This window comes from Neophocaena asiaeorientalis, unplaced genomic scaffold (genome assembly GCF_003031525.2).
Source record: "Neophocaena asiaeorientalis asiaeorientalis breed wild unplaced genomic scaffold, Neophocaena_asiaeorientalis_V1.1 scaffold155, whole genome shotgun sequence".
In the NCBI taxonomy this organism is placed as follows: domain Eukaryota; kingdom Metazoa; phylum Chordata; class Mammalia; order Artiodactyla; family Phocoenidae; genus Neophocaena; species Neophocaena asiaeorientalis.
In genome coordinates this window covers 1,259,145-1,281,840 of record NW_020173040.1, presented here as the reverse complement: position 1 = coordinate 1,281,840, position 22,696 = coordinate 1,259,145, and the positions used below count along the sequence as shown (strand labels likewise).

The 22,696-nt window shown below is 55.4% G+C and overlaps 1 protein-coding gene across 1 annotated transcript in view; it reads right to left on the bottom strand.

Moving 5' to 3' along the window:
- Nucleotides 1–22,696, bottom strand: part of ADARB2 (adenosine deaminase RNA specific B2 (inactive)) — a 361,308-nt gene that overhangs the window by 518 nt on the left and 338,094 nt on the right. Inside the window, exons 5-9 of the mRNA XM_024742790.1 lie at nt 21,848–22,016; nt 19,943–20,094; nt 12,498–12,666; nt 3,954–4,135; nt 756–934 (exon numbers count right to left, since the gene is read on the bottom strand). Of these exons, the coding sequence (XP_024598558.1) occupies nt 756–934; nt 3,954–4,135; nt 12,498–12,666; nt 19,943–20,094; nt 21,848–22,016 (851 nt within the window). The remainder of the gene's footprint in view (nt 1–755; nt 935–3,953; nt 4,136–12,497; nt 12,667–19,942; nt 20,095–21,847; nt 22,017–22,696) is intronic.

The window sequence follows — 22,696 nt, the reverse complement described above, 5'->3', positions numbered from 1 at the left end:
TCTCTCTAATTTGATCTATTGATAAATAAAATTTCATCTAAAATTCCAAGAAAAGAAAGAGAGTAACAGTAGAAATTAGGGAGACTTTGCTTCACAAGAAGTGTGAGTGATTAATGAAACAAATAAACACGGAACTTGTCTGCTATTAACAGCACAAGCTGTGCATAATTTTTTTCTTTTTCGAGGAGGAATAGGGGCTCAAATCGGCGTGGGTGGTGAGGCCGAGGGGGCCGTGGGAATGAAGGCAGCGTCCCAGGCGGAGTCACCTGCTAGCCCGCCGGGAGGACCGGGACTGGCCCCCGTGTCCAGTGGGGCAGGACCCGGCCTGGCTTCACCACCCGTGCACCAGGGTCGGGGTGTGGGGAGCGGGGCAAGTGGTCGGTGGGGGGCGGCACCGGCTACTGGCCGGCCAGTCCGTCCCTGACACTCACAACCGTGTAATTGGGGGAACACCTAACTTTTCTGGGCATCCATTTCCTTCTCTCTGGACTGGAATGACATGGACTCCGAAGTTTCTATGGACTTTCTCATGGGCTGCACTGGCCACAGCTGTTCACCAGTGAGCCCCTTTCCACCTATTTCTGGGGCCATAGCATGAGACCCTGCTGCGGGTCAGGGGCTCCACTAGGAGGGGCCACACCTGGAGTTGGCGGGGGGCGGGCAGGGACACGGGGCCTGGTTTGCGTGTCCCGTGTCACCCTGGCTCTGCCCAAGCGGCCGCTCCCTGGGCCCCACCCATGTCCAGCCCCACTGACCTTGCCGTAGAGCCGCGCCCACCGGGCCGAGAGCCTGTGCTTGCAGAGCCTGGACGAGCGGCCGCAGCTCCGCTTCCCGGTGGTGGCGTCGATGACCTCCACGTCCGCCGTGCCCACCACCCAGTTCACGCTGAAGTGGGGCGACTTCCCAGGCTGCCGTGCCTCGGCCTGACTCACTCCTGCCGGGAGAGACGGGGCACCGGGCATGAGCGCTGCTGGCCGGGCGGGCGGGAAATGGCTCCCACGCTGGTGGGACGGGGTGGACGGCCGGCCCGAGTGCCATCGCTGGGGCTTGGATTCGAAGGGTTTTAAATGCAAGGCTGTCCTGTAATAACACTGCCCACGTTTCCCCCTTTCTCTGGATGTTCGTCGCGTGGACTGGTGAACAGATGGGGCAGCATAAAGGCCAGCTGAGAGCATGCGTTTACGGGGCATCTGCTGCCTGCCCGCTCCCCACAGAGCAGACGCCAGGGTCACAGTCCGGCTGACGAGATATGAAATGGAGTGAAAACAAATGAGCTCTGAGAGTGCAAGGCGCCGGCCCGGCAAGGTGACTGGAGCCCAGCGGGGACTGGAAACTGGGCCCTGGTTTGAATTTCAGGACCGCAGAGCGTTAAACCGGGAGTGGGTCTTTCTGAGTCCTGGGGCCGCCGAGGATGCTAAACCATGCAGGATGGTGGCCTGGGAGGAGGGGCACTGACCCCGGGGCCTCGGCCACATGCCCTCCATGCCCCCCGACTCCCCGCGCAGCTGACGGACTGGCTCCACCCCCAACCCCGGCTCCCACTGGGGTCACGCAGAGAAGGACCTTGGTCTCATGTGTGTTCACGGCCACAGTGCTGCAGGATGTTCAGCCTGGACCCCCCTCTCCCCGCCCCTCCTGATCCCTTCCCTGGATCCAGCCCCCTGAGCAGCTGCTCCCGTATCCACACTCTGCCCCTTCCCAGCCTCCTGTTCCCCAGTGGACAGACTGGACGGCTGCATGGGGCCTCTCAGGGCCCTGGGTGGGTGGGCCCAGGGGCCCCAGCAGCATCTCACGGGGAAGCAGAGCCTGGTGCTGGGAGGCAAGTGGCAACCCAAGGAGCTGGACACATGGAAAAGTTGTCACCTGACTCATCAACATAGATGGAAATTAAATTTAACTTAGACACCCAAGACCTGAACATTTGCTTTTAGCTCCACACCAGGAATTCTAGGTCTTTGGGGGCCACTGCAGAGCTGTTTCTGCTGCCCAACCACAGGAAGTCATTAATCTTCAACATTTTAAGAAAGAACAGGAGAAAGACGAAAAGGGAAAGTGAAAGAAAGACATTGAAACCGGGCCCAAAGTGATATTTTATCAGAATTACTGAAATTATTGACCGTTTAGAAAATGACTCTGGTTTCATAGACGTTGAATTTGAGGCAAGCCTTCCCATCCCTCACCTGACGATGGTGAGTCAGGACTGACCCCCTTGGAGACGGGCGTGGGTCTCAGGCTCCCACCCCCAGCTCCTACGAGGTGGATGTCGCCACCTCTTCAGCTGGTCTTGTTTGTGTTGTTAATTCTTGTGTGGTTAAGAAATTGTGCCATTGCCACGGGTCACAGTGGGTGTGTCGGGAGAACTTGGCCTTCTGGTTAAACGGGGTTCAAATCCTTGCTCCATGTTGATAAATAGAGCATCTTCACACTTAAATTCCCGTGAGTCTATTTCCACATTTATAAATGGAGGTAACAGCCGCTGTCGTGGTTGGTGTGACAGGGTGTATGCCTCATCTTGACGTTGACGGGAGTGGCTGCTGGGTTTATTTAGGTCCCTTCCCTGAATGGTGGAGCCATTCTCTGGGGGGGACTCATGGAGGGTGAGTAGCTGCACTGTGCAGATCAGGCCTCTCTGGGCACCCACCCCCCAGGAGAACCACCCACAGGCTGTATGTGGCCATCACCTGCCGGGCTCAGGCCGTAGGGCGCCACAGCCATGGGCACAGCTTTGGGTCAGATCCGAAGGCACCGTTCATGGCGAGGACGGGGGTGAGGCAGCCCCCTCCGCGACAAGTCGGCCCGAGTCACGGGAAGGGAAGGTGGGGCAGTGGTCCTGGATGGGCACACGACCCCTGCTCCCATGGCCTCGCTGTAGTTTGCTGAGTCCCCTCCCTGGACGCTGGGAGCCCCTGGAATCTGACATGGTCCCCGGATTTGGCAGAGGGCCTTAGATTTTAGGAACAGGTTCTGGTGTGTAAAGAAACCTGGGGCATAGCCACTGAGCCCTGGGTGGTCCCAGCCCCACTGGGAGCATCCTCTTCCGCCCTGTCTGAGCTTTGGGGTCCGTGATGCTGCCCTTGGCTGGTGACTCTCGTGGGAGGGTTGAGGGAGTGGGGAGGTGTGCTCTCTTGGGGGCTGGCCTGGCTGAGAGCTGTCCCCGCGAGTTCCCGCCACCCCGTGGGCACCACTGTTGCCCCTGGTTTTCTGAGAACAACCTTAGGGTCCTGGGAGTAACCCTTAGGCTTGGCTCTTACCACAACCGTTGACTGGCTCTTTGACCTTCTCTCTCCTCTTCCGGGGGATCTGGTCTAAGCCCCGGGCTGGCCAATTGCTATGGGTCTACACATGCCCACCACCCAGGGCCCCCCACCGCAGATCACGGCTCGCAGCCCCTTCAGAGACAAGGCACCGCCCAGGAGGGAGCCGCGGTGGATTACCGGGTTAATTACGGGGGTCACAGCGGGTGGGGCTACCTCCCCAATGCCCCATCCCGCTGAGCTGAGAGGTCAGCTGCCGCCAGAGGGGCTCACGGCTGTGTGACTTCTGGTCCTCGCGACCCCAGGCCGGCCCTGGCGGCCTGGGGGCAGCATCCCCCTCCCAGGTTTGGTGCTGGGGGAACATTCAGGAATTTGCTGCTGGATCAGGTGGGGGCGACCTATGGCCCTGGATCCCCCCTGCCCTGTTGGACACGTGTGTTTATTGCCTGGATTTCTCTGGGCACCGCAGACACTGCCCTGAAAGTGACACTGTGATGTCTGAGGGGCTCATCCTGTTACACCTTAACTCTGGAATGTCGTCCGGAGATGCTCCGCACCCGGCTGACCTTTCAAGTATCCGATCTCTGCCGTTCTGCTCGCTGAGTCTTAAATGGCCACGGGCCAGACTGGGAGAGCCTGCCCTGGGGGCCTCAGGGCCTGTGGACGGAGGGGTGTGTGCGTTTGAGGACCTGTTCTTACCGCTGAGGAGGGGCCGGTTGTGCCGGTACGAGGCGGGCAGCTGGCCGATGTCCTCGGTTCTGTGGCTCATGACCCGGGAGAGGTGGCCGGTGTGGTGCAGGCTCCCCACCACGATGCTGTGCAGGTACACGGGCTCGATGAAGTGGCAGAGCAGCGCACCCTGCAGCCCCAGCACGTTCCACCTGGGGGGGAGAGGGGCGTCAGCGCCCTGGCTCACTGGCCTCACCTGGGGGAGGACGGGGGGCCTTTCTGCCCCGTTGTCCCCGAGGCGTCACTGTCCCCATCGTGCAGCTAGCGGTGGGGGGTGGGGGGAGCTGGCCTGGGGCTCGCAGCACCCTGGACCGGGCATGGCTTTGGCCTCGTGACCCCTGGTGACCCCGAGCCCCTCTCTGCCGTCGGGGGGACTGGTGTCGGTGGGTCTGCGTGTGAATAAACGTGGATCCTTTTCCTGGAAAATGAGTTGTTGGGTGAAGGGGAAGCTACATATTCTCTCAGGGTCTTAAAGTCAGATTTAAAAAATGACCCTCTGGGCTTCCCTGGTGGCGCAGTGGTTGGGAGACCGCCTGACGATGCCGGGGATGAGGGTTCGTGCCCCGGTCCGGGGGGATCCCGCGTGCCGCGGAGCGGCTGGGCCCGTGAGCCATGGCTGCTGGGCCTGCGCGTCCGGAGCCTGTGCTCCGCGACGGGAGAGCCCACGGCAGTGAGAGGCCCACGTACCGCAAAAAAAATAAAAATAAAAAAGACCCTCTGTCTCCAAAGTGAATCGCAATTTTTCTTTATGTTCCCTGGGAAATATCAGAAATTGAATTGACTGCAGTTTAGGGGAAAATACTCTCCCTCCCCACCCCTTTGTCAAACTCAGCAGCGGGCGGGACCTACTGTGGTGACATGAACGACCTTGTTTGGCTCTGGGGGTGATTTGACTTCAGGAGCCCCGATCAGAGGACAAGGCCGTGGTCCTTGACATAAATGAGGCTCTGGGTGAGTGTTTGCTTCTGCCAGCAAAGGTGACAGGAGCCTTGTCAGACATTTCCCCGTAAATTTGAGTGGAACAACTTTCCGTGTATCTGTTATTTAAGGCGACATTTTGTGGTTTCCACATGCTTCAAATCCAGCCTCCACCAGCACAAGCATTATGCAGTTAATTTCTTACATCATTATTCTTTTCATTAATTAACATTTCTCCACGGTTAGAGCAATTAATGTGGTGCTTCCATGCCGTACATTTCCTTTCATGATTAATAAGGAGTCATTCTATTTCCCTTTCCCGAAGCAGTCAATTAACACAGAATTCTTTCCATTAATTACCGAGTGCTCAAACCAGCAGGCCTACCTAGAGAGCAGTCTGCTCTGAGAACCTGTGACACCAATTGTCTTAAAAAATTCCCTTTAAATTTTATTCCGTAAACACAAGCAATTTAGCTGGCGATATTAATTTGCCTCAGAAGCATTGAGGTGAGTGAGAAACATCTTCTAATCTCATGCAAGAAGAGGCAGCCATCTGGCTGGCGAGGATTGAGGAACGGCTCCCCCTCCGTTAAGTGTGGGTCATTAAAGTAATGTGCTCACCCACATAAAACTCAAGTGGAATATAAAAGGTAATATTTATATACAAACAGTTTAGTCCTACAATTTAAACAGTCATTGGTTTTATGAAACGTTTACTTTAGTCTATCAGATTTGCATAACTTCACTTAAAAAAATAATTGTGGTCATTTCTGTAAGTCACAACCTGTCTCTCAGAAAGGAGTGGAGAATTGCCCTTGGGATCTGATGTGTCATTTTCCCAAAGAGTAAGTGTCCAAAAGTGTTGAAGGGGAGCACATTTCTGGAGGCATGAGAAGCAGGGGAATGGACATTCCCCATCGATAACAAAGCCCTTTCTCTAATGATGAGATGAGTATTACAGAGGGGACATTCCTGTGCTTCAGGCTGTCCATGGACTGGCTTTGAACAAAACTTCTGGAATGTATCTGAATGGCTCTGACTCTGCAGGAAAGTCTAAAGACAAACAAATTCTATATCTGGTCTTCTCCTAATAACCTTTACAATAAAGAGACAATCAGCCTTCTCCTTCCCTGGCTGTACGAGTTTAACTTATTCAGCCAACACCATCAATAAAACCAAATGTCGCCCTGAATACAAACTGGAGAGTTTTCAGCATTCCGGATTGAACGGAAAGTGCCTCTCCTTTTATACAAACAGCTGACATGACTGCAGTGTTGACAGAGAAAAAAGTCCCAGGTCTAGTTTTCAATATAGATAATCCCTAAATAAATATATTTTTGTCTGTTTGTCAATCTCTGAAATACCAAAGATAAGTGAGGGAGAGATCTTGGAAAAAGGCTGTTTTCTTTAACTGAGAGACAATCTCTGTACCTCGAGGACTGACAGGGACTGTCCCAGGATGGGCCCCACCCAAGACCTGCCGGGCCTGTGCGCCCAGGGCGTGAGACCGATAACCGCGGGCATGGGTGCAGGGACTGTGGGTGGTCGGGGTCCCTGTCTGCCGTTTTCACCCCCGAGGCACGGCCACTGGGAGGAGGTGCGGGTCCACCATGACAGTGAGGTCTGAACATCACCAAATCCATCCTTACTTCACTTCCCTCCTTGTCCGTGGGCAGGTTTGCTTGTGCCCTGGAGGCACAGTCACACCCACTGAGAAAGGTCACGGTGCAGCTGGGTGACTCAGGCTGAGGCGCAGCTGTGAGTACAGCGCCATGCACCCTGGGCTCGTCTGGAGCGTCCTGCTGCTAGGACTCCCAAGGCCGGGATGGAACTGGTCTGGGTGCAGCGGGCATCAGCATTCCCAGCGTGCCAGGCAGTTCCATTGGGAGCCGGGTGATGCACAAAGCAGGCAGCATGGACTTGGGAGTCAGTCTACCGGGTCCAGGTGACCTCCGTGTCTTTTGTTGTCACTTAGCCCCTCTTCTGCTTTCCCTCAATGTTCATGGTGTCTCCTGGTCACCTAATTTCTAGTTTGTTTTGCAGCTTCTCAGCCCTTTGCAGTGTCCTGGGGGCTGGACGAGGGATGGCTGCTGCCTCAGATCTGTGTCCCTGTCTCAGCATTGTTGCAGGAGTAGCAGAGGCAGCAGATGCGGGAGTGTCATCACTGTTACCGCGCTTATGTTGGACAAATATTCCTGAGTATATCACTCACTACCTTTGAAACAGGAGGGAGAGGGGCAGGGTACAACTTTTAAAAGAATGACATAGCCCAAGGACATGACATAAACTGATTAGAACCAAATGGGTCCAAGATGGCAGACAAGTCGACTGCCTCTAGGCCTTGAGCCTCAGTATATGCTCACTGTAACACATCAGCAAGCTAAATGACACACCCACAGGCGCCAGGACAGTTCCAAGGCCAGACCATAAAGGTCAAAAAGTGGGTGGTGGCCCAATTTTGGGAAATCCCCACCCCTTCTCCAAAATAGCTGGAATACTCCTCCCACTCATTAGCCTATGAAATTACCCACCCCTGTAAAAACTGACAACCCCATACCCTGGTGCCTTTCTCACCTTCTGAGATGGCCCACACTCTGTGGAGTGTGTTTCTCTCTAAATAAATCCACTTGTTACCTATCACTTTGTCTATCACTGAATGCTTTCTGTGATGAGACTTCAAGAACCTGAGCTTCGTTAAATCCTGAAACCAGGTGTGTGATCTCGGTTAAAAGACTATGGGTTTTGGTGAGGTTCGAGTCCCAATCTGAGATACACGGTTGTACCTTCACCACTGGAGATGGGCTGAAGTCTCCCCTAAAGGCTGCGGTAAGGTGACCACGGTCTTCTGTAAAGGAAGAGTCGTGGTTATTACACCAAGCTGGGAACATTTGGGGCTGGGCGTTTAGTAAGAGCAGTGGTTTTAAAATGACCCATATTTGGAGATGGGAAGCATGAACACATTCCCTCCTGATTTCAGCAGAGCTGTAGGTAACACCATCCGGCTGCCAGGTGGGCTGGGCGCAGAGCCAGGTCCCCACTCTCAGAGCGGGGAGTCTTGCAGCCTGAGATCTCAGTGCGGGGAGTCAGATGGGGCCTCGGTTCCCAGAGAGCATCCGTAATTCTTTACAGTTCATTTTTACGGAGAAAGTTTTAATCTGTTCATTTAAAGACACATGGCAATCGATAATCAAGCTCTGGTGTTAAAAATGAGAAACCATATCTAAAAGAACATCAGTTCCAGAAGATTTAGATTTCTATATGCTACTTGCCTCTCCATGCTTAGAGCAAAAACCCCTCCCTGGTTCGCCTGTCCTTTCAGGTGGCCGGTGTTTCCTGTTAGTGACCGTTCAGATCGGCTTCTTACGTCCAGAAAGCCAGGCCACGTCCATGGGAACATGGGCCTCACGGTGACACTTGTCATCTGTCCTGGGCTCACAGAGGCGCAGGGCTTGGTCTGTTTTATCTCTGAGCTGCAGGAAAATCCAACTCTTTGATGCGCCTCCAACCTTAACTCGTGGGTTGAAGGTCGAGTTTCCTGGACCTGGTGAAACAACCCACATTCTGCAGTTTCCCTGGGTCTGCCCCAGCCTGGCATAGGCAGTGGCATTTTAGGAATAGATTTCACTATGACTTTGGTTCTGTAATTTTGCAAAGACCACATGAGTTGAGCCAAGTGAGTGGAAGTGGTGTCTCCTACCTGGTTATATTGGTTTCCCAGGGCAGGGGGTGAGGTGGGTGGGGAAGGGCTTAAAACATCGGAAATTTACTCCTGGAGGCAGAGGTCTTAGGTGAGGGTGTGGCAGCCCGGGGGCACCGGGGAGACCCCACCCCCAGGCCTCGCTCACCTGGCGCTCAGAGGCTTGTGGATGCGTCCCTCTGGGCCCCGCCTCTGTCTCTGTGGCCTCCCCTGTGCACCTGCTCTGTCCCCAGGTCCCCAACGCCTCACTCACGAGGATACACTAGCTGCATTTAGAGGCTACCTTCTCTCACCGTCCTTGGCCTAATCCTGCCTGGAAAGGCCACACTCACGGGTTTAGGGTCTGGGGACAAGGATATCTTTTGGGGCCACCGTTGGGCCCATGCCACCTGCTATGGGGCATTAGGAGATCCCATTGCTTCTGTTTACCCCATACCCTGGGCTGCGTAACCCCACTCTGGGGAGTATGTCCTAAGTCTGTACTTGGAGATTTGGAAAAACGCTTCGGCACAGAGATATTTCTGGAAACATGGTGCATGGAGCAACCACTTGTGAGCACCCAGGGATCCAGCAGCAGGGAGGTGCCCCCAGCCTTGCACGTAGATTCAATGCCCGTGACTTTGAAAGGAGCCAGGATCATAGTGTTCAGTGATGGACTGTAAGCAAACTGCCCGAAGCAGCAAAATCCTGATGACAGGAAAAAGCCTGTGTTTAGGAAAAAGGTTAAGGCGTTTATAGCCAAGGTGCCTGCTGTTTTCGGTGACGGCTGGGATACTGGCTGGTCGTCTTTTTTACTTTTCAAGTCTCCTAATGTTTCTTACTGTCTCTTATGTTTTAATGGGGGGTGAGGGGAACTTCAGATGTGTGATGCCGCTCACTGTGGGCTGTTTCCACCAGTTGGTGTGACTAGATGGTCCCATCACACTTTCCCTTTATCTGGAGGCATGAGAACGTGTGGCCTTAGGTGCATTTAGGATCTTGTGGCCACAGAGTCTTAGGTTTGGTTCTGTTTTGGATGGAAGCCATTCACCCAAGGGAGAGGTATCCACTCTCCCTCGAGCATTGGAACCAGCTTTTATCTGCAAGATAGTATTTTGCTCCAGGGCTTTAACTAAAATTCCTTTTCGGCCAAAAATCTGACTTTCAAAAGACTTTCTAGGCCCAAGAATTTTCCTGGGAATTCCAATGACTCTGTTCCAAAGAGAAGAAATTAGATTTCGTTTTCTGCTATGTCAGCATCAAAATTATTTTTAAAGGGAAAAAACGTAGCTGGTGTACCCCCACTTCCAGCCTCGGGTGTTTTTTCCCATGGAACGGGGAGAAAGCTCTCTCTGCTGCCGGGGTGTCCTGCCCGCATCCAGTATGTGGTGCTGGGCATCCTGGCTTTGGTGCTGGTCCGTCAGACTCTCCAACCTCCCGGTGACGTCCCAGGTGTGCTTCCACACGATGCTGAGCATGGCGTACCCTCAGGAGCTTGGGGCCCTGCATGCGCTTGCAGACTCTGTCGGCTGTGCGCCCGGTTTAGGGAGGGGGGCAGCCTGGGCCTGGTTCCCACGATCTTTGGAGTGAGTTTGATGATAATGACATTCACATAACGCAGCCCTTTTCCCTGGGAGGCCACCCTGACCACTGGACTCGTGGGAACGTTGCACAGAGCTTCCGTCCATAGGGTCGACCCCTTCCACATGCTTGGGTCCTGGGCCAGGTCTGACCCAGCCGCTCAGCCTGTGTGAGTCCTGCCCACTGTCCAGCATGGTCGGGGGCCACCCCTCCACTGCCCCGTCCACGAAAGCCTCGCCCCGACTCTGTGTTTCTGAGCACGGCCGTCATCACGAAGGAAACCCCACCCCTGCCCCCATCTCCGCTCCAGTCCAGCCTCGCTCGGCCCCCTGCAGAGCTGGACGTCTCTGCTCCCGCCTCCCGTTGGGCGATGGATGGGTGCCCACCCGCAGAGACGGGACCCTAACCTGCGCACGCACCCCTCACGGTAGCACCAGCGATCCCCTGAGGGTCAGACCTTAGACGCAGAAGCAGATGGTGGGGGTGGACAGGATTCCAGTGCAGGACAAGGGGTGCAGGGGGAGGGGAGGCCGAGGAGGGGGAGGGCATCCCGGGGGTTGCAGGGAGAGAGGCAGAGATGGTGGGCTTGTTCAGGGAGGAAGGTGGGGCAGGGGAGACAGAGAGACAGAGACAGAGAGAGAGACAGAGACAGAGGAGAGTGAGGAGAATGTTCAGGGAACACCTGAGGAAAGTCCTGGGAAGGTGGGCTGGGCTCCCAGGGGACTGAGTGGGGGGAGGGGACCTGGTGCCATGCCCCCCAGGCCCCTCCTGCTCCATTGCGTTCCCCACCGTCTGGGCACCACTCACCTGGCCACCAGATTTGGGGACTAGACAGGTGACTGGCAGGGCTACCCATGAGATGCATCAACCCCTGGATGAATGTGGGGCGGCCCCCTGCCTGCCCAGAGCCACAGGCATCACAATGTCCCCAGCATGTCCCCCCTCAAAAGCAGTTAGAACCCTCCTCAGCCCAGGGACGTGATGTGGACTGTGCTTTCTAAGTAGACTTTGTTAAACAGAGCATCACTGGTGGGAATGAAACCAGGGGGCCTATGGGCTCCTGGGCACGAAAGCCTTTCTGTCCCCCATTTCTTGTTTCTAGGGAACAGACTGCAGCCTCGTGACCTTCCCTGGGTGCCAAAGGGCAATTCGAACAGTTGCTAATCAAGAGAGGAGTAGCCAAGAAACCACCTGAGGTGAGATAAAGGAGCCAGAGAAGCCCATCAAGGTTAGGAAACCCGACCCCCTAAGACCCTGCACATGGCCTGATCTCATCAGCAACACCCCCTTGAAGGCTTGTTATAAACCCCTCATCAAATCCTCCCCCAAAACTATGGGGACACATAGTTTTTCGAGGCAGGAGCCTGCTGTGTCCGTCTTTGCCTGGCAAAGCAATAAGGCTGTCCTTTTCTACTTCACCTAAAAGTCTGTCTCCAAGATTCGATTCGGCACCGGTGCAGAGGTGCCGCGCTTTCAGCATCAGGACTGTTGACGTCCCACATCACCCGGGCTTTGTAGCGAGTTTAATTCTCTGTCAATTGACATTTAAGATCCCAGAGACAGTGAAACTTAACTTCTGTATCATTCATTCACTTCATTTGCTAAGGAGTCAGAATTAATTTAGAGACCCAGCGCGATCCTGGGAGAGCAAGAGAATTTCCGTTAAGGTGGAAACTGCTGCTTCTCCCCACTTCATGAATAGATGAAAACAGTACAAAGGAGGCTGCGTTTCCTTCTGAGAGATGAGCTAGTTGACGACTACAGGCAGCTCTCTTAGATGCAGAAATCAGTGCTTTGCTGTATTGCAGTCAGGCGGGGGGCAGTCACTCCAGGGGAGTAAAAGGCCTTATTTCTCCTGTAGCTGTTTGGTGATTTCCCTCGAGATTTCGGATCCCTGTTCGCCAGGGCTGAGGTTTTACCTGCCCCGTCGCCTAGGGAGCCTCACAGAGGCACCGAGTGCACCTGGGCCACGGCCCCTCCACATGCAGGCTCGGGTCAGGGTTGGGGTCGGGGCTGGGGTCCCCGCTGCCCTGGCTCCCGAGTCCCTGGGTGTCTGCCTCTCCTCGGCCCCGCCTGCCTCTCTGACGGCTCTGTCTGGCTTTCCAGGGAGGCTGTGATGGTACAGAAAGCGCCTGGCCGGTGCACAACTGTGTGTGGGGCAGCGGGCAGCCATGTCCCGTGGCGGGTGTGGAGTTCAGGACCGACAGGGCAGAGTCCGGGACCTTGGAGTGCACCTCAGCACCCGGCCAGGCCCCCCTCTGGGACCACAGTCCCTGTCCCTCCCCCCCGCCAAACACACACCCGGGCGGCACTCGTGCAGAGGACAGAGGGGCCGTTACCTGGCGATCTTGTCCGTGCAGGACATGGTGACCAGCTGCTCGCCCAGCAGGACGCCGTCCCACGTCTGCACCGTGCCTGGGCCACGTACGGGCACTGTCCCCTCCCCGGACTCGATCTTCGTGCGCAGGTGCCCCCGGAACTTCCTAGCCAGGTGCTTGCTGCGGCTCACTAGGGGACGAGAGCCGCGTGAGACACGGGGGCTGGGGACATGGTGGGGGCGATACAGGGTGGTCACGGGGGGGGCTCCGAGGGGAGGGGATGAAGAGGGGAGCTCATTGGGAAGCAACTCCAGTGACCCCGGTGCCACCGCCCGCGTTCAGGATGAGGAAGCAGCTTTGGAGGTAAGTGCTGGGCAGACGGACTTGTACAGACACGGGAGGAGCTGGGGCACAGCAACCCCTCTGGTCCAGGCTCAGCCGGCGTCACAGCAAAAGGCTGGACAGTGACCATCGGTGGCTCTGCAGCCGTTTGGTCTCGGTCCGACCACTGGACCTGCGGCCCAGCTCTCAGCACAGATGGGCCAGGGAAGGAGCTGCATTTACAGACACCGACTTTTGGGTTCCACGTCACCTTCATGTGTCAGGAGATGCTCTTCTCACCCTTTCCAGCCATTAAAACATGTAAAAACCATGCTTAGTTCTCAGGCGGCTGGTGGGATCCAGCCCAATTGCTGGGCTGCAAACCTCGTCTAGATTTTAGTCCTGGCTCTATGGTTTCCTAGCTGCGTAGCCTTGGAAAAGCTACTTAAAACTACTGTGATACAGTTAGCTCGTCTGAAAATGGGGTAGTGGTGGTGCCTCCCTCCTAGGCTTAGGGACTAAATGAGATGGGACCTGGGATCCCAGAGCTGCTGCCGAGAGTCCCGGTGAGGGGGCGTCTGCTACACCCAAAGACCGGCCCATGGTAGGGGCGCCTCGATGCCCTGTTACTGCTCTCCTGCGTTTGCTTTCCAGAGTCACCTCCACACCCATATACACCAGTTATTTGAAGAACTAGCTTGAACGAGAGGAAGATTAAATTTATTATTTTTTTCTTTTTTAAAAAAAGGTTCTGTACATTTAGTCAGGATTATAATGTATTATAGAAATGCTTAACTGCTTTGTGTACAAATTATATACGAACTACCACAGTGATACCAACGTTGACACACACGATGGTGGGATGAACACTAAATGCCTTCTTTAAAAGGTTTCTATGTAAGTTTTAGAATTTGTGAAAATGTGTTTCTCCTTCATTTATCTGCACTGGAGTGAGGGTAAATTATTAATATAAATTATTACCCAAATAATTAATAACATTTGGGTTTATATGGGCACCTTCTCTTACAGATCTTGAAGTCATTTCCAGTATCTTTTCTCATGCTTTCTAAGAACTGAAGTTCCTTTACTATGTATTCATACTGCCTAGAGGCCATCTCTTGGGAAGAAAATTGCTGTACTCTGTGGAGAAAGTAAACTTTTGAGAGGTTTTAGATTGCTTATTGACCATACTACTAACCAGGTCCTTGTTGAGATCCAATTTGGACTGGCCTATGAGTTGCCTATGGAAGGAAGAACCAAGCTGAGAGACTGAGCCTGGGGGAGGGAGGGGCACAGCCAAGGGATGCCCAGCCCTCCCCCTAGGTAGAGCCTGAATCTCTTCTTTGCAGATTTAAGTGGCACGAGGAATCGGGTGACAATGCTGCTGCTGCTGCTGGTGACGATGGTGACGATGGTGACGATGGGGACGATGGTGATGATGGTGACGATGGTGATGATGGTGACGATGGTGATGGTGATGGTGACGGTGATGATAATGGTGGTGATGGTGAGACAGTGATGATGGTGATGACGATGAGACAATGATGATGAGGACGAAGATGACGATAGTGGTGATAATAAATTGAACATAAAATATTTCACCTGACTCAAAAATACTTGAGCAAAACTTTGGTTTGACCTGACTTTTTACACCGTCCAGGTGAGGTCTTTATCACATCAACTTCCTGTGGCAGGTGGCACTGAGGGAAAGGAGGGCCGGCGTAGCTAACAGTTTCCACAATTTACCACAATGTTAGGAACTAAAGTCTTCTGTGTGGGAATACTTTCTTAGGAAATACGGTACTTGCTGTCCCTCTCTTTCTGGTAATTATATTCAACCATTCTCTCAATGTTTCAACTATTGTGTCATTTTCCAGACCTGGAAAGTCACCCATTACATTGTAAGGCTCTTCTGAATTCTTACCCAGTACTTCTGTGCAACTAACCTTCCCTGAAGCAGACTTTGTAGCCTGTTAAGGCCATGACAACCCGGAGGCCTGGCTTGAGTAACAACTGGTTTCTAGGAGTTAACCTAAAGTTTTCAGGTAGATGAATTTTTCCTGAAGAGCCAGGTGCATGAGATGCTCCTGACAAGTGTTTATTTTCAGAGGTGTTGAGTCTCGGCTGCCTCCTCCAGCTCCCCCACCAGTGTGATCAGTCCCAGTGGCTCTGAGCCTCGCGATCTTGCAGAGCTCGTTTACCCTGGCTCTTTCTTGCCTAATTGCGAGAGGCAGGAGAGAGTTGAAGATGCTACTTCAAGCAGAACGAAATGCCAATCCAACCAGAAACTGCAGGGAACTGACCTTAAATCATCTGCAGTGGATTTGTCGTGTGCCCTAGACAGTGGAAGTGTGGAGCATTAAGACCCTGCCTGCATGGATACATAAATGCTCCCAAACCCATAAGGATGTTCTCAGCGAATTCTCCATCTCATGAGACTCTTCAGTGTAGTGTTTGTTCATCTAAAACCCTTACTTTCGGACCCTGATGTCAAGATAAAGTGCGGCTGGTAATATGTTTAAGAAAATTGTTCAAGTGAATATTCTACTTTCAGGAGAGAATCGGATGGCGATGGAGGAAGTCCACCGAGGGAGCAAAGGTCTATCTGAAATGTGATGCATGGTTGCTGCAATGGTGCAGGGGAGAGAAAGAGCCAGAAATGGGAAAAAAGTATAGGAAAGAAGACAATATTTTTAAACCCCAAATAAGCTTCAAAAGGTATATCCCAGAAGGTATACCCATGATGTGGTCTACTATTTATTGTAATAATGACATCTACAATATTTGTCATGTGGTCACGTGGGTGTTCTTGTCCTACCTGGTGAGGATGGTGACAGTGACGATGTGAGTGAGGAAGCCATTTAAATCCATCAACCCTACAATGCACGGATATTATCATGTGTTGCATGCTCTGTAGCTCAGTAGTCACATCAGAAGATGGGGCGTCAGGAAGTGTACTTTAGATCCCCTGACTTCCTATGGGATTTTGGAGCAATCTCTTGAGCTGCCGTCATGTACAAAGAATAGAACTGGCTCAGACGTACAGGCGTTCAGTTCACACTTGTAAGATAGCTGTGTGATGTAATCATGCTATTTCTCATGGCTTCTTGTGGGAGATAGATCGGAGATTTGAACTAAGTTGTTAAACACTTCTAAAATGGCAGTAAGGACTGAATTTTCTAGGTTATTTAAAGAACCTGCCAAGCAAGAGGAATTTGCATTAGAGTGTTGGTGGGTTGGAAGGAGAATGGTCACCCAGCCACTGTGACCAGCCGGGTCTTTTCATTAATCTCTTCATTTGGGTTATGATCAGAACTGCCCCCACGTCTGCAGGCCTTGCAGATGCTCCACCAGTCCCCTGTCTGCACGCAGGCCCGCCCTCCGGTGGGAGAGGATAGGAAACCAATTGGGCAGGAGACAGGTTAGGGGGTTTTGAACCCGGGGTCTCAGAACATGGCTGATCCTCAGAATCACTGGGGAAGTTTTAAAAGTACGGACCCTCAAACCCACTGCATCCCAAGGCACCAGAATCTTGGGAGAGTGGGCACAGGAACCTGCATTTGTAGAAACTTCCTGGCAGTGTTGTAGGTAAGTCGGGTTTGGAAACAACCCAATCTGTGCACACCTGCTCACAGGCAGCACGCCACCCCAGACATCTTGGCCAATGGACACTGAGTCCATTTCTAAGGACTCTAGGAAGGGAGACCCTACGATCTGTCCAGGTGAATGTTTTTGAGGGGAAAATACCCCAGGGACTTTACAATTTCTGGAGCCACAGGCGTCCCCGGGGCTGGGGTTGTGTATTGTCCCTTAGCTGCAGAGCCCCTGAACTGGGCCTCAGGGGTCTGGGGCTACTGCAACTCATGGAACCTTTAGGGCTGTGGCGACAGCTTAGGCCAGAGTCCCTGGTGGACAGCGGGGGGCTCTGCCACAGGTGGGTCAGACTTGGTTCTCTGCTGGGGTTCACTCTGCCTTCCTTCCCTCTTGAAGGACAGGGGGCCATCTGGGCAAGTCTGCTGAGAACTTCCCTTAGGCCTAGTCACTGAACAGGTGTGTCCGCGGTCCCCACATCAGGCATCTGTTGTGCGTGTGTGCCGTGTACTTGTGTGTGAGAGAGGGAGGGGTGAGCCCCGGCACCATGGCTGTGGGGTGTGCAGAAAGATGTACAGCGGCTCCTGCAGACCAAGCAAGGGGTGACAATCAAACCAGCCAAAGTGACCAGGACCGGCAGGGGACATGCTGGTCGGTGGAGGGGAGGCTCCTGGAGCAGCTGCGGGTGAGAAGCTGGAGGCCTCATTGTCCAGGGCCAGAGCTTCTCCCGGCTGTGACCCCTCTGGGGAGAGGATGGAGCATGTCATGCTCTGCATCTGTGGACGCGAGGACATTGCCGTGACCTTCAGGGTCGGGTGCCCTGGGCCTGTTCAGGAGCGTGGACCCTGAGGCCGTGGGGCAGTGAGGCTGGGCTTCTGCAGGGGTGGCTTGCAGGAGGCGGGAGCACCCATCCCTGCTAAACGCCCCTCGGGCAGGCCCTGCCTCCAGGGGGCCTGTCACTGTCACCTCTGCCCTGGAGGGGACCCCTAAGGTTCCCCATCACCCACACCCCCTCCTCCGAGGTCCAGCGAAGGAGGCACCCTGAGAGTGAGCCACCAGCAGTCACCCCGTCCCCACATTAGCCAGTTCTCTCTAAAACAAAACAATTCCGGGGTGTTTGTGCCTCGGCAAATGGAGAAGGCTGAGCCACCTGTAAAGGTCCTCCACGTGGGGGACGGCACACATTCGGGGTTTCTTGCCCTGGCCGACGAGTAAGGAAGGTGATGCAGGACACTTGCTGGCCGTCTGAGGGACATACCCACCAGGTGCCCGCTTGGGGCCCCTGTGGGAACCCTGGGGAGAAACACCAGCTGAAATAACCTAGGAGCAGCTTCTAATTTCTGTAGGCACATCTGCAGCAAAAATGTGAGGAAAATGCTTTTTTTTGTCTCTTCTACCTGCACCTGCCACTTCTTAAAACACCACGAAGTAAGAGACATCTGTGCCTGGAGGAGAACCCCAGGGCGCACTGAGAACGAATCTGCTTGTTCTTCTAAACCACCGGCTTTGCAAGTTGGAATTAAGGCCGGGGAGGCTGATGACCTGGAACCGTCTCTGGCAGAGAGCGCAGTCTCGGGGGGGCGGGGCGGGACGGGCTCCCCTTCCTCACTCAGCCACCCCGACTCTGGCCGGCAGGAAGCTGGTGCGTCAGGGCCTCCCCAGAGTTCTGTGGGACTTTTCCTCCTGGAACCGGAGGGCTCCTGGCTGGGTCTCCACGATGCGAGGTCTTCTGAGAGAAAATGGAAGGATAATTCCAAGTAGCTAATGGACCATATTTCACAATTTCATGTGGGGAATTGGTACCATGTAGATCCAGCCTGACGAGCGCCTCCGAGAAAATGAATTCTCATGTTTTTTTCTCTGTCTCTCTCTCAGGCTGCGCGGTCAGAAGGAACACTCTGCATAACCCCAGGGGCCTTTGGAGGGGCCAAGCCCACTGCCCGCGTTGCCGGTCCCCCAGCCTGCTCTCCTCCTGGGGCAGCTCCCTGGAAGTTCCCTGACATTGAATAGGTTCCCTTTCGTGACTCTCAGTTTGACTTGATTCTCCCACTGACTTTCCATAGGTGGGTGTTATGGTCTGAATGTGTGTGTCCCCAGATTCTGTATGTTGACACCTAACCCCCAAGGTGATGGTGTCAGGAGGTGGGTCCTCTAGGAAGTGATGAGGTCATGAGGGTGGAGCCCCCATGATGGGATCAGTGTCCGTATAAAGAGACCCCACACAGCTCCCTGCTCCTCCCTCCAGGTGATGACACAGCAAGAAGACGCCGTCTGTGAACAAGGAAAGGGGTTCTCACCAGACACCGAGTCTACCAGCACCTTGATCTTGGACTTCCAGCCCCCAGAACCGTGAGGAATCCATGTCTGCAGTTTATAAGCCACCCAGCCTGTGCTATTCAGGAGGGCAGCCCGTGCTGAGACAGCAATGAAAATGTTACCGGTACCCTATTACAGGGGACTCTGTCCAACCATTCCCCAGAGCGGAAAGCGATGGACTTGGAGGAACACTGGTAAAAGCAGAAGGCATTTTTTTGGACCCACATACAATCTGAGTATTAGAGAAATAGGTTAAATTCATGCAGGGTTTTAAAGAGAGCGATTTCCCTGCACGTCCTTATCTTAGGTGGAGGCACTCACCGCAAGCCGGGATGCAGCCGGCATTCAGAAAGCGCTCATCGCTCCTTCCCTTGGTAATTAGAACACGAGTGGACCTTCCGTGGGGGGTCAGGGCCCAAACACGCCTTCAGTAACTGTGTTGTCTGTTTCTGCTGTAGGTTCCCTCCGAGCACAACGGGCCGTGGGTACCTCACCATCTTAAGCAGGGGCTGACCCCTCATCACACACACATACTCCACTTCCCCGCCCTCCTCATTCTGCTTCTGGAGGGGTTCACGTGTGTCTGCGTGTGTGTGCGGGTGTGTGTGTGGTGTGTATACGAGCATGTGTAACACACACACGTAGCGTCAGTAACAGACTTTCCTAATGGCACCTGGGGAGACACTGACCCCATGAGACCCGCACAGAGGAGACTGCGGTATCCTCCCCCCAGGACCATGGTGTCACCTCTTGGGTGGACGCGACTGTGTCTGTGGTCACCAGCTCTCCTAAAATACCCGAGAGGGCAGGTCCCGCCCAGGGTTTTCACACCCTTTGTGGGAGAGGCCAGGTGCCCGGGGAGACGTCTTTATCCTCCCCTCTGTGCAGATGGAGGCAGACGCAGCCCTGGGGTCAACTCCACCTCCACGTGGCCCGCCTCTGTGCTGCTTCAGCCTGTGTTCTGTGTCCTGGCCACAGGCTGCCTGACCTGCTGCAGCGACGGGCCCCAGCAATTAGAGAGCCTCTGTCACGTCTCCAGCTACGCTGTCCCCAGAGATGAGGGCCCTTGGACCGAGGTTTTAGAGGATGCCATTCCGATGCTGCAGATGTGCTCGCCTGCCCCTCAGGGCCGCGCCACCCAGGCAAGCAGGCGGTGTCTGAGTGGACAGCGGGACCCCCCAACCAGGGAGGAGAGTATCAGGCTGTTCGAACACAAAGGCAGAAAGCTGGGCGCTTACGGTCCGTGGTGAGCTCGTAGGGCGAGTGGAGCCGCGCGTCTCCGCAGGGGGATGTGCTCACATAGAGGTGGAACAGGACATCCTCCCTCAGCCGGTAGCCGCCCTCCTGCAGCCGCACGAAGATGGAGCGCTCGCTGTCCTCGCGCCGCTTGCTGGGGACAGAGAGGGGCCCCGTCAGCTACGGGAGGCCGGCCGGGGCGCCCGGTCCATTTCCTGCATGAAACCTTCTGGACCAGCTGCGGAGCAGCTGGGTGAAAGCAACCGGCCCACAGAGGCTGCATCCTCGGCCTCCCCGCCGCCCACGGTCAAGCCCACCCTTCACAAGCCCAGCGTCCTCGGTACACATGACCCCGAATGTGAGTGTCTGTGACACAGCCATCCTGTGGGTCACGGTGCTCCCTGTGTGCCCGCAGGACGCTGCGCTCTACACGGCCGCCGTGGGCAGATGGTTCTGTTAGACGGAGAACAGGGATAGAGAGGCAGGGCTCGGCCGCAGCCCAGTGAGGAATCCTGCGCGGGGACCCCTCTTCTTCTGCCTCGGCCGTGCCCCAGGGCCGTCCTCCCCACACGACACCCCCTTTGCCCCCCTCCTCAGTGGCGGTGAGGAGCACCCTCTGCACAGAGCGGGCCTAGCTGTGGCCCCTCCCAGACACGTTCTCACCAGTCACGGGCGGCTCCTTCCCGCCGGTCTTGCTGTTTTTACACGTTCTGCCCCATTGGTGATGGATTCTGAGAGCACGTAGGCAGCAGAACAGACATTTTCTCCCCGGGAACCCTTGAGGCATCCCACCAGCCTTTCTGCTTCCCTGACTGTGCTCCTTCTGCTGCCAGCCCCCCCAGGCCCTCCCCAAAACCTCAGAGCAAACGCCTGGCCCTGGTTTTCTGCAGCCGTTGCTGGTCTCCGTCCCCTAACCCCGATCCCCTGAGGGCAGGGGCCTGGGTGCCCCTGGCCTGGCAGCTTGGTGCCAGCACACAGCCAGCCCTAAACGTCAGCCTGGGGCCACGTTGACACATCCAGAGTTAGGGGTGTTTGGAAACATTTCTGACCTGGCAGTTGGATATTCAGGAGAGAAACCCTTCCCACATTTGGAGAGATTTCCAACTCCCTTCCCCACATTCAACCCTGGCCGCCCCATCCGCCAGCCTGGAACCAGGGGGAAGCTGCAAATCAGGGTCTCGGACAGAAATTAACTGAGTGTATGAAGGCATTGCTTTCCTGAGTCTACTCAGCACCTCTGCACCCGCCTTCCCTTTGTGTGGCCCCTGCACAGGCCATGGGCAGGCGGGAGTCACCGCCTGAAGCCCCCAGGCCCCTGTTGCTAGCGGGTTTGAGGAACGCTGCTCTGGAGGGTGTGGAAGGACAGCGGTTCTGGCAGAGACACACGCTGTGCCTACAGCCACCCGTGATTCTGCTACTGCTCAGGGGGTCGTAGAGGGAGATGCCCCCCAGGGGACAGCCTGCTGCTTCCTGATGGCTGCCCAACAGCACTAGGCATCCCACATCTGGGCACGTTGCTCAGGGTCTTCATTACAGAACCCCTCCCTTTAAGATGCAAACATGCAGGGAGGAGGAGGAGGCCAGAAACAGGGCGACAGAGCCCATCACTGGCCGCCTCCGTCGTGGTGCCTGGGGACCAGGTGCAGGAAGGGTTTCCGCTGCGGGGCAGGGTGTAGGGAGAGCCCGCCCCACACAGCAGGACAGGGCTCAGAGCTGCTGGCTGGGCTCGTCCGGGCAGTTGAGCCTGGGGGCCCCAGGACGAGGCCTGGGGAGGGAAACAGACTCGACCTGGAGTCTGGGAAGGGCTGGTGTGCTTTCGGGGCATAGCCGTTGGCACGTTGAGGGTCGGCTGGGATAGAGGGACACCAGGCACGGGGGCTGCATGGCCGCCCGGGATCCCCGCTCACCTCAGGTGCAGCTCCAGCTGTGCATACAGGAAGTGGATCAGCGCCCTCCTGGCCACGATCTCCGCATGGCAGTCGTTGACCACCAGCCCCTGGTCATTGATGTACTCGCCGCTGATGCACTTGGTCCCCGAGGACAGGACGATGACCTGGGCTTGCCTGACGTCCAGGCCTGGTGGACAGAGGAGGCGTCAGAGCCCTGCGGCCACTGCCCTCCCCGTGGGGCAGTGGGTCTGCTCTCCACCTCACCTGGCACCGCCGCCCCCGCCCCCTTGCATCCAAGCCTCAAGTTCACCTGTAAATAGCCAGCCAGTGGGACAAAAGGTACTGGGGCGGGGGGCGGCGTGTGCACACCTGGCTCAGTTGTGAGGCCGGAGTCACGCCCAGAACTCCGTTCACTCCCCAATCCCAGCCCAGTGGGGATCCGAGTGTGTGAACCCCGATTCCTGGCCTGAAGGACCTGAGGGCCGTGTCTCCCCACGTGTGTGACCCAGACAGGGCGGGACGCAGGCCTGTGGTTGAGGAAGATTCGTCCCTTAATTGGAAGATTCTCTGACGGGAGGGCCTTATGCTCAGGACGGAAGGATGTCTGTGAAGACAGACCGCAGGCCAGTCCCCGCCCGCCCGCCTATGCCTCTGAGGCAAACTCAGGACCATTGGCCACCTTCCCTGCGTGGAGTCAGCGCCCCTCAGAACCCCGGATTCCTGCACGAAGGGACACTTGCTTCTCTGCTCCGCTCATCTCGGCGGCTTTGCCCTGAAGCTGGGGCATGTCTCTGCGTCTGGACTCAAGGCCCAGCCCTGGAGCAGCAGGAGGTCTGGGCACCAGGCAATCTGGGCCCTGAGGCTCCT